The sequence below is a fragment of the Rhea americana genome, unplaced genomic scaffold (assembly GCF_003343005.1).
Source record: "Rhea americana isolate MKP2758 unplaced genomic scaffold, rheAme1 scaffold_166, whole genome shotgun sequence".
Lineage (NCBI taxonomy): Eukaryota > Metazoa > Chordata > Aves > Rheiformes > Rheidae > Rhea > Rhea americana.
Window position 1 is genome coordinate 1,566,303 of NW_028185772.1, and position 14,784 is coordinate 1,581,086.

A 14,784-nucleotide genomic window follows, 5' to 3' on the forward strand; every position below is an offset into this window, starting at 1 on the left:
TTTTCCAGATCTAAATTATTTGAATGTTTCTTCTCTTTATTCTGAAGGATGGAGGAGAAAGGCAGTCTGCTGTCAAAAAGAAACCTTTCCTGCATTCTGGCTTCACTTTCTACTTGGTTACAGCACTATTATTTCTTCTTCCCAGCTGTTACCTAGTCTGAGAGTGAGGTGGTTAGAAGACAGAGCTGTGGCTTCTGAGAGTGGCATGTCCAGTTCTAGGGCTCTCTCCCTTTTGTCCCCTGCAAACTCAACTTTGTAGGGAAAGGAGCACTCTTGTTGCTGCCTGGCTTAAAGCCTTGAGAGAATACACATCTTTTCATAAACTAAACATTGGCTTTTTTGGTTAATCTGTACTCCTAAGAAGCTGTTTTTCTGYTAATGTACTTGTAGATTTGCTGTTATTTTAAGTTACTTAAGAGTTTATATTGTTTATAATGAAACTACAGTGGAAATAGGAAGAATATTTTGTTTCTGTAGCCTTTACTATTTTCTTTTTTAATTCAAGCATTTTTTAAATTATGTGGCTGATAAATTGGTTAATACAAATTCTGTGGTTATGAAGATAACTATATTCATAATACTTAAGGCTTTGGTTTCAAGTTCCTTAAAGAACCTTTCCTTCTGTTTTCTTGCACKCTTGATATGATCAATGAAGTCTTAAAAATAGAACCATTTACCCATTATGTGGTTTCTGACAAATGTGGAGATGATTAAAGGTATTGTAAGTTGCGAGTTAGACCTGCCAGCCGGAACTGGCATCCTCTCAGTTAAAGGCATCCTGTGCATTAATGCAAGAGAATTCTACTGTGTACAGCTTGTGTAAGTGCCAGATGTCTTATTTAATAGATTCTGCTTCTATTAAGTAGTAGGATGTTCGTGGAAAACACACTATAAGACTAGAGACATGATTCTGTTACACAGTTAATTACAGACAAAAGAGGGGGGCAGATTTTTAATATGAGCTCAGTCAATAGAAGACATCAACAAAGACGTTGTTGTTGGCTGTCAAATGAGAAAAATAGAGAAGACTTAAATTCTTTCTCTAATATTTCCTTCCAGGCTGACTCATCAGTAGAAACTGGGAATAGCTGCAGAAGAGAAGCCAAACAGACAAGCTGATAACTCAAAGAAATACTCTTTCGAGGAGGAGGTTCAGAGTGGAGCCATCATGAGCGATGTTACCATTGTGAAGGAGGGCTGGGTTCAGAAGAGGGGTAAGTTCTAGATGTTAATGGCAAGTTCTTGTAATGTATAGCRCTCTGTGCACTGTACTGTTACACAGTCACTCATATGAGCATTTTTGATGTATTTTCTCATTCACAGCAAATTAATCTGACCTTGTTAATACTTAACCTTCAGCGCTGCCMATATTTATAGGGGTAACTGACAGTAAATAGGAAACTGGACTTGGTAATTTCCAGTTAACCTTGCTGTTGCAGCTGCTGTCACCCATGTATCAGACTGAGTAGGCTAAGCTTATATTACTTATGCAAGTAGTCCCCATAAAGTCAGCATACTACTTTCATAAGGTTCAGCATGTACCTAATTACTTTTCAGACTTGGAAGCCATATGAGTAAAAAATATGTTCCTAATTATAGCCCAATCTAAAGCACAATTTTCTGTTACATTTAAATTCCTGTAAATTCATGAAATATCATTTTATAATCTGTCATCATGTGATTTGTAAATTTGGGAAAGTTGCTGTATGTTAGGCTTTGATGAATGGGAAAGCTCTAGAAGTGTCTGGTGTTTGTATCATGTAATGGACTTTGGATGAAGTCTTCYAAGCTTCATGCTATTCTCCTTTGAGTTGTGGTTATGTACATGTTTGTTTCCAAAAGAACATCATCYCTTCTGGCAGAGAGAAGGTGATCTGGATTAAAAGGTGATTTATACCATGAGCTTCTGTGATTCTAGCCCCCAGAGTTTTAGTCTGGAATACTGTGACCTAAATTACCCTTTAATTTGCTGAGAAATCTGCTTATTTCAATAGCAGTGTACAAAGACAAAGGTCCTTATCAGCTTGTCACTGTAGACTGACATTAAATGTCAAAAAAGCCAGGAGAATTAGAAAAAAAGTTTTATTATTCTGTTATTCCTCCATAAACTAYATTTCAGGATGCATTATGCATATTGCAGATGAAAACATGCTGATCTACATGAAGCTTAAGGCCTGCTTCTCCTGTCTCGGAATTTGTATATATATAAAGTCAAATTTTGATTGACATGAACTATTTAAAATTATAAATTATTTTTCCTTTCCATCTTACCCGCTCAGTTTGGTTATCTGATTTCCTCTTTTGATTGTTTCACATAATCTATTTCAAACGTGTGAAAAAGTGATCAGTTCTCTCTTACATGACAGCAATTCTTTCACATAATTTTGTTCATTCTCACCTGAGCCCTGGTATCAACTCTGTGACCGTTCGATATGCATGTATTAATCACTTGGGTCCAGAAAAGGTCTGTAGTTTTGTACAGTAAAACAAAATGTCTTACTAAATATTTGAAAGTCTGAAACGTGAAATAAAGGTTTTCCTCGCTGTTGTTTTATTATCTATTAATTAAAGAAAGGCCTACTAAGTTGACATTTTGATGTCAATTATGTTAGTAATTATTTCCTAAGTAAAGACATTCCATGACATGCATTTTTCCTCATTTTAATTAGCTCTAAACCGCGTTTTCTTTATTTGTTTTGATTATTTTTTTCCCTTCTTTCTATAGGTAACTRTGTATGTTTTGGTGAGGGTTTTTTAATTAGATCTAATCTTTTCCTTAGAATTTTCTGTATCTAGCTTATTCTGGTTATTCATGAATTGAAGTGTTCATTTTGTTTATTTGTTTCTGAAAACAGAAGAGTGAAAACAGAGCAATAGTGTTTTCAGATATCAAACACTTACACATTTCATTTAATTACAGTTTTTACCTTGATCAGGCTTTGGAGCAAGAGAGTCAGAGTTGTTAAGCATATCTAGATGTATATATACTTATATTTATACCTTTTAATGTATTACATATTTTATTTGTATGCATATGCACGCGCACACACATATATACATGTATTATTGTTGCCAGGAAAAGTATCTAAATGTAATCTAAATTCTGAAAGTTGGAATTTGTATGTGCTTGGTATATGCTTCTGATTTTGGCAGCTAAATGTTCTTTCTATACTAAGAAGCATACGAGGCTTGAGTAAACTGCAATGCTAATATGGTTTTAAAGCAGATTCTGCGATCAACTCCACTTGACACTCATTATTTCAGTTCATGGAGTAGTTTTTTGCATGTACGGACCAAGTTCGTTTTGTAGGAAACTGAACTGGTAGCTCCTCTCCAGGYGTACACGAAATTGAATTCCAGCTCCCATCTGAGACATAAAGGTACAAGCCAAAAATTGGTGCTTTGGACAGCCGTGAACCACATGCATGTTCAGTCTGAAGGACCAGACTGATTTTATTCTGAAATAAAACTCCTAAACTGCACGTGATGTAAAAGTAAAGGTAAAAAAGGCTTCATCACCTGCTTCTTCTTTTGACTATCTACTTGTGTTATGTGAAATTACTTGGTCATGTGGACATAGCCTAGGACCTTTTTAAATTGTTCGCTTCAGCAGTCAGGAAGGTTACAAGGAACAGAGAACAGATATCTCTCTGAGATTTAGTGCCCAGTCAAGCAGAATGAGGAAGAAATGCTGAGATGAAGAGCTGTGTTGAAGAACTTAGTTAACAGTGTAGGAGATTATAAAGGGGAGTTAAATGAATGGAACATATGGATGAGATGGGTGGACTAAAAGCTGAACTGATGTCCCTGTCTGAGCTGAGATTCAAATAAAGGAAGGCCGGGGCGGGGGGGGAGAGGGACATGTAGGGCAGACTGCTGGAATTCCTAACGGCTGTGAAATGCTCTGAGAAAACAGTTGCTCTATCATCTAGTACTGTATCCATGTCAATAGTAGAGGGGCTGAGGACAATATGTCTATAAATTTTTAATCCTGCAATTGAGCACTGGAAGAGTTGATGTGATTGTACATGATTGGCTTCAGTGTTCTATTTTTCTGTGTATGTTTAATTGACTAACCTTAAGAAATTCCACATGTTGCACTTGTATTGAAATGTTACACTTCTAAAAACACACAGCACTCAAAGTTAAGAAGTGCCAGAATTAAGTTTACTTAAGGATGATCATACCATGGGGGCTGAGTAGTCTTTATGAGTTGTTTCAATTTAATAAGAATAGGTGATATCCAGGAAAAGTAAGTTATTGTATTTGCATGATATAAGAAGTGAAACCCAAGAGGAAGTGAAGCCTGAGAAGCTCAGGAGCGGTCAGGTCCCATCTTATAGGAGAAAGGAGACCCTGAAACACAGTGGCTGGGTTTACCTGAGCAAGTGGTGTGGTCCAGCAGGAGCAAAGGGAAGGAACAAAACAATTGGTGCTGAAGACCTGATATCTACACTGTCTGCGTTTCTAAGGTGAGGTGGGTGTTATGTAGGACTTGCTCACATCTGTTCATGTAGCCCATTAGCTACATGTAGAGCCCCTGGAGTGCATCCTGTGGTTTAGTTTCATTTAAAAAAAACTAAGTGTGTGCGTTCTGAGAGGGTTTCATGAAGCAAACTGAAGTGCAGTAAGTAGGGTGATAGGAAGACTTGTTGCAGAAGTGCTCTCTGTATTTGGGGTTCAGGTTTAGCTCAGTTGGTTAGAGCATGGTGCTGATAATGCCAAGGTCATGGGTTCGATCCCCCTATGGGCCACTTGCTTGAGGGTTGGGCTAGACCTCCAGAGGTCCCTTCCAACCTTACCAATTCTATGATTCTATTCTATGATCTGAACTAGTGTACTAATGTAGATGCATGCTATGAGACATCATAACTTGTCCAAGGCACAGGGCCAAGTACTGTAGGACACAAATGACTTCTTTAATATAAAGCTGAACAGCCTCCTAAAGTGAACTCTACTCAGTCAAGAGAGTAGTGGAAATGTATTTTGTACAGATGGTTGTGTGGTTTTATGTGACATAGTGTCTCAGATCTAGAGAAAAGAACCAAGTATTTTGGGGCCCCCTGTCCAGCACTGCTTGAAAGATTTTCTTGTAATTTAATGGCCCAGTGTTATTCTTCAGGGAGGATAATCATTTTCCTTTCTTCTTTCTGTTTTCCAGTTATTCTTGTAGCCAGATTAGAAAAGAGATGTGTTGTCTTCCGGTAGGAGTTTCCTTTTTAGGTGATATCTGCTTTCTGTCATTCTAATGAATATAGATGAAAGAGAAGTGGTCTTGACTAAAAATCTGAAATGAACTGATCCAAACCTTGCTGCTAACACACAAGAGAAAACATATATTTAACATGTTTACAGTTAGTGTAAGGACTTTAGAGTAATTGCTGAAATTACCTTTGAACTTCGAGTTTGCTTAAAGCACAGTGTTCTACAAAGTCATCTTAAACTTTACAAAATTTAGTATTTTGAAATGAATAGAAATTGAACATGTTACCAGTTTGGAAATAACTATTTTTTAAATGGATGGGCATGGTTACTGTGAATACATRTATCATTGCTAAAGATGTTTTTAATCTATCCAATTCAGGTGATTCTTTTTCTTTAAAGGTTCCTGAGTTGTAGAGTTGACCTCGTCTATGGTCTATAATAGTCGCAACAATTAGATTTAACAATCATTAATAACTATGCTTAATTGCAACCTAATTTCTTTATATATAACCTGTGCACAAGATTCCAATTAGTTTAAACACATGAAAAGTTTTAAGAGTCTTTGTTACCATGTTACTAAAAGATCATTTGGGACAAATGAAAATTGACACAGATGATAACTTTTTTAAAGGACCCAGTTTTAAATTTCACATGTCAGCTAACATTTTTTTTTTTTTTTTTCAAAAGAGTAAGAGTTTTTCATTTGGGGAGAATATACCTAATGCATATTGCATAACAAGATGGTTCAATCATTATTTTAAAGATGGAACAAAATGTTTTTGGTTTAAGTCAGTGCTTCTGTTGTTATACTTCAGTTACCAGACTTCTGTTGGGCTGTTGCATTCAAATGTGTTAAATTTTCTCTTTTGCTCTCTAGATTCGTACTCCRGAATGATTTATCTTGAGTTTTCATTTTTTCTCCAATCCTATCTGTGCTACTGAAGGTTTTGTAAATGAGCTTTGAAAGAGTATGGATTTAGTTTGAAACAATTTGCACTCTGTCCAGTATCACCAAGTCAAAATGGTTTTGATTTCATAAATTTGAGCATTATCTATCAAGGAGCACACTAAATTAATTTCTTTCATTCCAGGCTGTTTGACGTGACAATCTTTACATGCTTTTATTGTTATATTTTGGATATATATACATTATATATATGATTTGCTCAGGTTGGGTGACCTTTTGCTTKCTTCCTTCCGTTTGCTTGCTTGCTTCCTTCCRTTTGCTTGCTTGCTTGCTTCCTTTTGCTTCCTTCCCCATTTTTGAAAAATACACCCTTTCCTAGCTTCTTAGTACTCATAGTTGAGTTAGCTTAATAATCCGAGGTAGTGTTAGTGTTTCTAAACTCATAGACTTCATGGGATAAGATATGTTTCATTTATTGTGATGAGATGAAGAGTGTTAACCTTAAGTAGGAACATTAAGAAATAACTGTGTGTGGAAAGTAGTTTGTACTCTTGTATCTCCTACCAATAAAAATAAGTAGTTGAACTGTGTACTAGAATAAATTAATTGTTCCAAGTAGGAATAGAACTGTTATTTATAGTGCAAATAGTTTACGGTTTTAAGGTGACATGTCTTACAAAAAAATAAAAATCCTGAAAAGGAGTTCAGTGGTTCAATTTAATGGACATTGGGTTTTGCAGTTGAATCAATGAACRAACATCAAAGAGATGTAAATGTTGGAAATACAGACCGGATGTTGAGTTTATGCAGTATGGGGTTTTTTTGTTTGTTTTTTTGGGGAGGGGAGGAGGGAATGCCTTGATTGAAAAATTAATTTCAGAAGTTATGATACTAATTGACTGTTGTTCACAACCTGTCAGAAATCTTGTTTGCAGATTGTCTGAATTATTTGAGTAGTTTAGCACACCTCTAACAAAGACAAATTTAAATAGACTATCTTGAACATCTGCTACATGAAGTAGAAGAATTTTAAACTGTTTTTTCTAATTGTCTTAGCAAATAGTGGTTTAAGAAAGTCTTCATTGACTTAAAAAAGAGCATTTCATACTTTATTCTAATTTTATCTAGTATTAGAAGATACAAATCACTGTAAAGTTTCATAAATTTAGTGTATGAATGTAAGAGAGGTAGCCATGAGGAGGAGCAAGCACACAGAGGTCTTTCACACAAACATTTTTACATCTGTATCTATCTATCTGTATGTATTTATATAAAAGTTTTTATTTTGTCAGATAGTTAGAGATTTCTACACAATTCTGTGTACACCATTCTACACTTGGTTCAGAATTGGATTTAGGTAAATCTGTAAAGCTGCTTGGGGCAGACAAAGCCACAGTTATGTGGTGTCCCCATCCGCTCTGAGCAGAGAGTTGTGTGTATGGAAGTTGTTTCCCCGCACCTGCCCCGCTGTGGCACGAGAGGGGCCGTCCGTGTCCTGTTTCCCTCTCTCATTTGCTTTGTGGTTGAGCACCAAGCTCTCCTTTTTTCAATTTACCGGCGTCTGAAGGGAGGTCAGAACCACCTGAAAATCTTAACTTGATGTACCTAGGATGAGTGTGGGACGTTCACTTTGCTAAACAAGCTTTTATTCTAGATACTTGTTAGGCAGTAAAGTTGCAAACATTGTTTTTGCAACTGTCAACATTGAATTATTATCAGTTTCTACAGGTAAAGGCAATTTTCCATAGCAATTGAAGCCTGAGACACAAGAGATTCAGTATTGGGATTTTCCTGTGCAATATCCTTGCTGAATACCAGTTTAGGAAATTTCTGTATGGTTAATTCCTGTTCTTTAAAAAATTTGTTTTGTTTCAATTTATCTATAATATGACCTCTTTTCAGTTCTAAAATGATTGTACAGTTGTGATTCCGCTTGGCAAAAATGATGCTCTTTTCTAGAAGGAACTGTACTGTAGAGAGTAATGGATAAAATTCTTTGCATGTTCTTTGATTAAATACGTTAGTTTCTGCTAATAATACATTAGAAGATGTCATGATATATTTGAAGGGAGAAAAGTGTTAATCTTGTATTTGTGTTAATAGAGTGTTACTAGCATAGAACATTAATGGGAATATCAACATATTTGACCTTAGTGCTGTTGACTTTCAGGTATGTAGGTTTTTGGAAAAGCAAATTGAACAGATTCAACACCTAAACAGAATCCCTGTTGTTGCTGTCCTTTCAATGACTTGTAATAGCCATATAAAGGCATATTTCTGGTGCTTATCACCTTAGTGTTTGAGGTGGTGGAAGAGTAAAAAGGAGAAATCATTTGGCTTTTCCCATATCCTGACATTTATGGTAGAAAAGTACTCTTTACTATTTCTGACTGTAACAGATTGCTTTTTCCACAGAAGAACATCTAGGTAATATTTTTGGAGTGGTCTGGATACATTGGTGTTGCATTTTCTTGTAGATCTTTTCCAGTTGGTGTGTAATGAACACTGCCTTATTGTTCATGCTGTGAATGTTTTCTCTAGTGCTCTTATTCATACGAGTCTGTTACCCATGGGGCTAATATTTTTAAAAGAAGCAAAGATGTTCTCTATTACAAGGACTGGAGAAGCAAGATGTTAACAATTCATTGTTCTTTTCATACCCAAAACTTTTGGGGGGCGTCAGTACTATGTGACTAGCGGATAAGTATGCTGGAGAAGCATGAGGAAGTATGGGGAAGACTTTCAGGAACTGTTCTCCAAAAACATACTTTCTCTTATAGTATAAATTTATAATTTTATTTAAAGCTTACATAGTTACACTATTTAATACATTTGCTGTACCTTAATCTGTTGGTTAAACGTGGAACCTTTTATGTTTTAACCACTTTCACACTGATGATCTCATTACTGTAACAACAACTTGCTTGCAACACCAGTAATTTTGATTACTCATTTAAAAAAAAATTCTCTTCCCTCAATGTGCCTACTGCCAGTCCAACAAATTAGCATCTCCTGCATCTTTTTGCCTTCTTTTATTTCAAAGGCAGTCCATGCATCCTTTCTTCTCGTCTCAGCTAGGCCAGTCAGCTTGTGCCTCAGTAGGACGCCGTTCTTATTTACTACCTCTGCTGTAAGTGTCAAAAATACTATTAAGGTCAATACCTGTGACTTGAAACTAGRTCCTGAAAGAGTTCTAGGACTGGAGTGAGAAGCCAAAAGTTTAGGGAATGAATGTCAAAGGGACAACTGAGACTGCAAAGTGAGATGGCAAAAAAAAAMMCCCCAAAACAAAAAARCTTTGGGGAAGAGATCAGGCTAGTGATTTAGAGATTGAATAGAAGGTGGAGGACAACGGAACAAGGCTTTGTGTTCTCTCAACCAGGTGCTCTCTTGGTTGCCTTCTGTTTTCTCGGAGAAATTTTTGAGTGTGTGTTACTTCATGAATGTCTGTATAATTTATTGACAAAATGGGAGTTTTTTCCCTACCAAATACAGAGGGATGTCTGATGGTAGTGTCTGAGATCTATTCAACCTCTAACTTCCTGATAGCAGGCTGATCTTTCCTAAATTGCAGGCAAAACAATATTGCTCAATTTCGGTAGCACCAACATTATTTGACCTGTGCTGGGAGAATTTCTTGAGTTTCAGGATACATCTCCACTAGCATGTAATGTAGCACAATAGGAGCAAATCTRCGTAGTGGAGGAGCTGGTGCTGAGGTTTTGGTATCCGTACTATGCATGTTTCTGGAGCTTTGCTTTGGGTGCACTGTTGTCTGTTGCTGTGGATGGACTGCCTCTGAGCAGTTGGATTTTAGTAGGTGTAGTTGCAATGTCAACCAAAGSTTGTCATAGTTGATAAGCGGGCAATTTACTTCAAAAAGTATACTCCTTATCTAAATGAATGATAATGTAGATTTACCTTCAGTCTTATTTTTTCCAGTCCTCTTCAGTACTATATCTAACTATACTCCAGCTAGCGTCTGTTTTTGATTATTCCCATTGTAAATCAGGACAGTGTTAGCTTGCTTTTTATAAATCTTTCTAAGTACTTTTCTTTGTAATTGATTGGTTGGGACTGCCTTCTTATCCTTAAAATCTGAATTATTACTTTGATTTCTTACGCAGTGCTTTCTTAAAACTGATAGGAAAAGAGGAAAGCAGTGTGTAAAGGAGCAGATGCCAGCACACTGATAAGAAAACACTTGCCCTTTCTCAGCGCAGATTGAAAGGTTCACTGGCAAAACGTTGGCTGCCTTGTAAGGACTTCTGGGAGTAGTCTCCACAAAAACATATAATAACAATATGGTAGCATATTAACAGTGTAAAATTAGAAAGTTCGCRGTTTTACTAGTAGTTGTTAACATTTTTTACATTAAAATTCCAAATTACAGAATCCTCAGTTGTTCACATTTGATCAGTTAAGTGTAAAACTTTTATTGGAAATAGATTCTTGCTAGTTGTCTCTTACAGACATTGTCATGTTAAGAAAGTTACTAAAACCTGAGTTTTCATAGATAGCTACTAACAGGCCTAGATAATCAGAAGCACCAACTAGAGGAAGATGCAGCACTTGCATAAAGTAGATACTGTGTATTCTTGATTGTGATAAACTCAGAGACACCTATGGTTGTAGTGAAGAAAGTGCTGTAATATGGTAAAACCTATAAAGAATAGGACCAAGAGTATCTTGAGCTTGGCAGTAGGTGTTTTTTTTTTTTTTTTTTTTTTTTTTACCTTAACTTGTCCACGTTGCAGTTCTCCTGAAGTAAAACGGAAATAATATTGCTACTTCACATCATGGGCATCCTAAAGTGCATTTGTTATTACACGTGAAACTTTTGAGTGCTTAATTGTGCAGTTTTCACTGTTTTAAATGTAACTATTTAAATAGAATGAGCCTAATAGTAATACTGCAATAGTAAGCAATACTATTACTTGAATAGTAATCTAAGTTCAGCCTGATGGAGAAACAGTGGATTTTGTTCATCTTCCTGGTATGTTGCGGAAGGAGAGATGAAAACTATTAGGGTTATACAAAGGGGGGAGCTTGTAATAAAATACAAAGAAACAATGTGTTTTCATCAGTTCTTAAGGTTATTATTTTTTTTTTTTTTTGCCTTGCTTTCAGTTCTGGAGAAAACTGAAGAAATACATGAGCAGTAAATCACTGGAAGAATATTCCTTCCGTAGGAGCATAATGACATCTTTACTTATTTTTACACTCTTTCGACCTGATGAAACCGTGCAGATATATTAATGGTATAACTTTTGCACATGTGAAAATATTTATAAACCACTGTATTTTCATACACCATTGAATACTTTAAAGCCAGTATTCAGTCACTTGGTTTTGAACTATGTTTGCCAGGTGGCTGGCTAGAGCACTGGGCTACGTTACTTCATTTGGAGAATGTTGAGCRCAGTTGGATTGTCCTTGCTTTCTTCRACATAGTAAAAGATACTGCATTTTCTCTGGCATTGCACATYAGAGGTGCTTAACAGGAAGGCTTCAAAATAATATGAAAAATAGAGGGAAGGCCTGTGCAGATGTGCTGCTTTAGTGCGTGTAGTCCCTTACCCTTACATGCCTGCTGGCTGCTAGCGAAGAAAGTAATCTTTGCAATTGTGAAGGAAGGACTGTTCTTTCCCATCAGGCTTCACCCCACCTTGCTTACCTGAGTTTTGTAAGGARTGACAGGTTCATCCTAAAGATCCTCAGATTCCTGAGGAAACCCATCAGTCCCRTCTGACTCCTATAAAATGTTTCTGTAATTGCGTAATGTTTTGCAGAAAGAATTATAGTAATAGTTTGGTATTGAGATGTGCTTAGAATCTTAGCAAAGAACATAAGCTTGGTACAGAAACCACTATATTTTCGTACACCATTGAATATTTTAAAGCTAGTATTCAGTCACTTTGTTTTGAACTATGTTTGCTTTTATAAAATCATGCCAGTTTATGTATGCTGACTAATACATTGGACATTTTTCTGGGCAAGGTTATTCTTATCTTGAGAAACAGCAGCAACTACTGTGCTTTAATCAGGAGCTTGTGAGCTTGCCGAGGAGGGACGCAGTTCCATGTTTACTTGAAACCTGTATTAAGTGGGAGCTGCTGCTGTAATGGGGGAAGCGTCATGTCCTCTTGCTCTGCTGTGTTGGCTCATAATGGTCACATGCTGAACCACACCAGGGAATTGATCTGCCTGAAAATTAATCTGTTTTTATGTTCCTAAATAGCTTTCTGAAGGATCATTTCCCTGACCTGATGTACCAGGTASTTGCACGAACAGTAGCGCTGGCACAGTTGAGGTAGTGGGAATGAGCAGCTGGTGGTGAGGATGGCAGGACAGCTCCCTTTGAGTGGCAGCTTGCGCCTCTGCAAAATGAAATTGGTTACAGAGCTGCACCTAAAACTTGGTTTGTAACAACAGCCAGATTGCCACCGAACTGATTTGTATTTCAAGATGGTTTTGTTTGCAATTCATGTTTAGAACAGGGCCATCGATTTATGGTATGTGGTGGACCTAAATTTGATTTAATTAAAAAATTCACAAAGAGGTTAGCTACCTGCTATTCACATGGGTTTATAATTTGTAAGCAAACAGTAATTTTAACAGAGTAGGACTTGACTAATGTATGAAACATCAAATGCTTCCTTAATTTAAGTGATGTAAGTGGTCTTGTATGCAATTGCAGCTTTGTAATCTTCTTGGGTTTTATGTGTGAGAGCTTTATAAAACAGTATTTTAACAAAATGACACCCAAAGCTTATGTTAGACAAGTATCCTTCTGAAGCTAGTGACTACATGGTTGTTAGCTTCTGGATATTACTCGCACATACGATTTAAACAATACTTAACGGCTCTCAGACTTTAGCATATACAGAGTATATATCTCAAGCTGGTCTTTGAATATACATCCTGAGTTGGTGTACAATCTGTGAAACTTCAGATAATGTTAATTTTTATGCATCTTGTATTTTCCAAAGAGTTTCTGCTATATTTGATATAATTTCTGTAAGAGTAATTTTGGTAGAAATTTATTCTTTGCAGGCCTGCTTTTAGTTTTGTTTGGTTATCTACTGAAATGTGGAGGAGGCTGAAGATGTTTATGAATAGATCTTGCACAATAAATACTTTAGTTTTGGTTTAAACATTTGTATTTGAAATCCCTCTAGATGTTTCTCCATTACAGCCAGGATATTACACACTTAATTTTACACCATCCGCATAGGGTTTTATTTGGAACTACTGTTGGCACAAGGAGGCTTATATAGAGCTGATGAACTTTTCCTTCACTTGATCCAAAATCCTTTCTCCAGAGGAGACAAGGAGTTCTGGTTTTGTGCAGCAGCTTGGGCTACTATGCAGATGCTAAACCAAATGAATGAATCTCACGGTGAGTACATACCATATTCTGCGGACACACAAAAATCCTGTAGTTCCCTGTTTACCACAGCCATAACACTAGCTCTCCTTCCTTAAAAAAGGCCAGCTTTTGTAAGAATCCTTTCTGACACTGTGAGTTCACCTGCACCCTTTTCAGTGTCAATAGCTGTTGCTATTTGATCTGCAAAGAGTGAATTAGGGAAACAGTTGCAGTCATAGTCTAAGTGAGGTATTTTTATTTGTGCCAGCTTCCCAAATGTTTAGTTTAGTTGTTAATAGGGAATGCCACCAATGTTGAGTGTAATGGTAGAAAAGATTATATATTCTGCTGTAGACAAGCAAAAATCTGATAGTAAAAACTCAACCCCCTTCAGCAAGATCGTATTCTAAAAATGCTAATATTAAAGTATATTTTGAGTTTTTTTAATGAACATACTTTAATAATTTTATGTTTTTATGGAGGAGTTGTTTTAACTTGAATTCTTTGTGTTGATTTTTTGTAATGAGTTTTTCCTGTAAAAAAGATAAGAAGTTGCTACTTAAGAGCTGGTAAAATATTGGAGCTCTTTTTATTGAGAGGCTACATGAGGATTGATATAATCCAAAGCATCCAGTCTTCTGTAGTATGTTTGATATGCCCTTAAAAAAAAGTGTTGAATAGAAAGTCCCAAGTCTGTATATTCAGTTCAGACACTGTCACTTGTAAATTGCCTCAAAATAGGAATTTGTATTTTCATAGTAAATTGTGAAAGTACATTAGAATTTTAGCATACTAATCTTTATTGTTTCCTAAAAAACAGCCATAGTTGGTAAACTGTTGATGTTGATGTATTTTGAGCAGTAACGAAGAAGAAAGTTTTATTTTTCTTTACTGATTAGGATCACGATTTATGAAAAGGGTGACATTTTAAATACTTCAAATATCTTGTTTTCTTTGGAGTTCTGTGGAAATCTGTATGTATTTCTTTGTTTAGGGTGTGCTTTTTTTAAATACACAAAGCCAGAAATGAATCCATTCATTAACGTTTTAATGTTTCCTCAAAACAGGTAAGTTCCAACAATCACTCTCTACCAAGGTAATATGATACATCATAATTTAACCAGTGCTTGCGGAACACATTATTAAATACTGCTTAGAGTGTAGTGTACAAGAAGAGAATGGTGTTTAAAAATGCATTAGCTCCTTAAGTATAGATGCTCTTAGGGTACACACAGCCTTATAGAGTAAAATCAGAAAGATACAATTGAATAAAGCAGCTGAAGGTAGAATTTTCCTTAAG

The 14,784-nt window shown here is 36.1% G+C and overlaps 1 protein-coding gene and 1 non-coding gene across 3 annotated transcripts in view; both read left to right on the top strand.

Moving 5' to 3' along the window:
• The first annotated feature begins 1,062 nt into the window (after positions 1 to 1,062).
• AKT3 (AKT serine/threonine kinase 3) overlaps positions 1,063 to 14,784 on the top strand; it is a 146,555-nt gene continuing 132,833 nt past the window's right edge. For both annotated transcript variants that reach the window (XM_085300603.1, XM_085300604.1), the window contains exon 1: positions 1,063 to 1,214. In XM_085300603.1, the coding sequence (XP_085156729.1) occupies positions 1,169 to 1,214 (46 nt within the window). In that variant the 5' untranslated portion in view covers positions 1,063 to 1,168. The remainder of the gene's footprint in view (positions 1,215 to 14,784) is intronic.
• On the top strand, positions 4,678 to 4,754 carry TRNAI-GAU (transfer RNA isoleucine (anticodon GAU)). Its single transcript has one exon. It is a non-coding gene; the product is annotated as a tRNA-Ile (tRNA).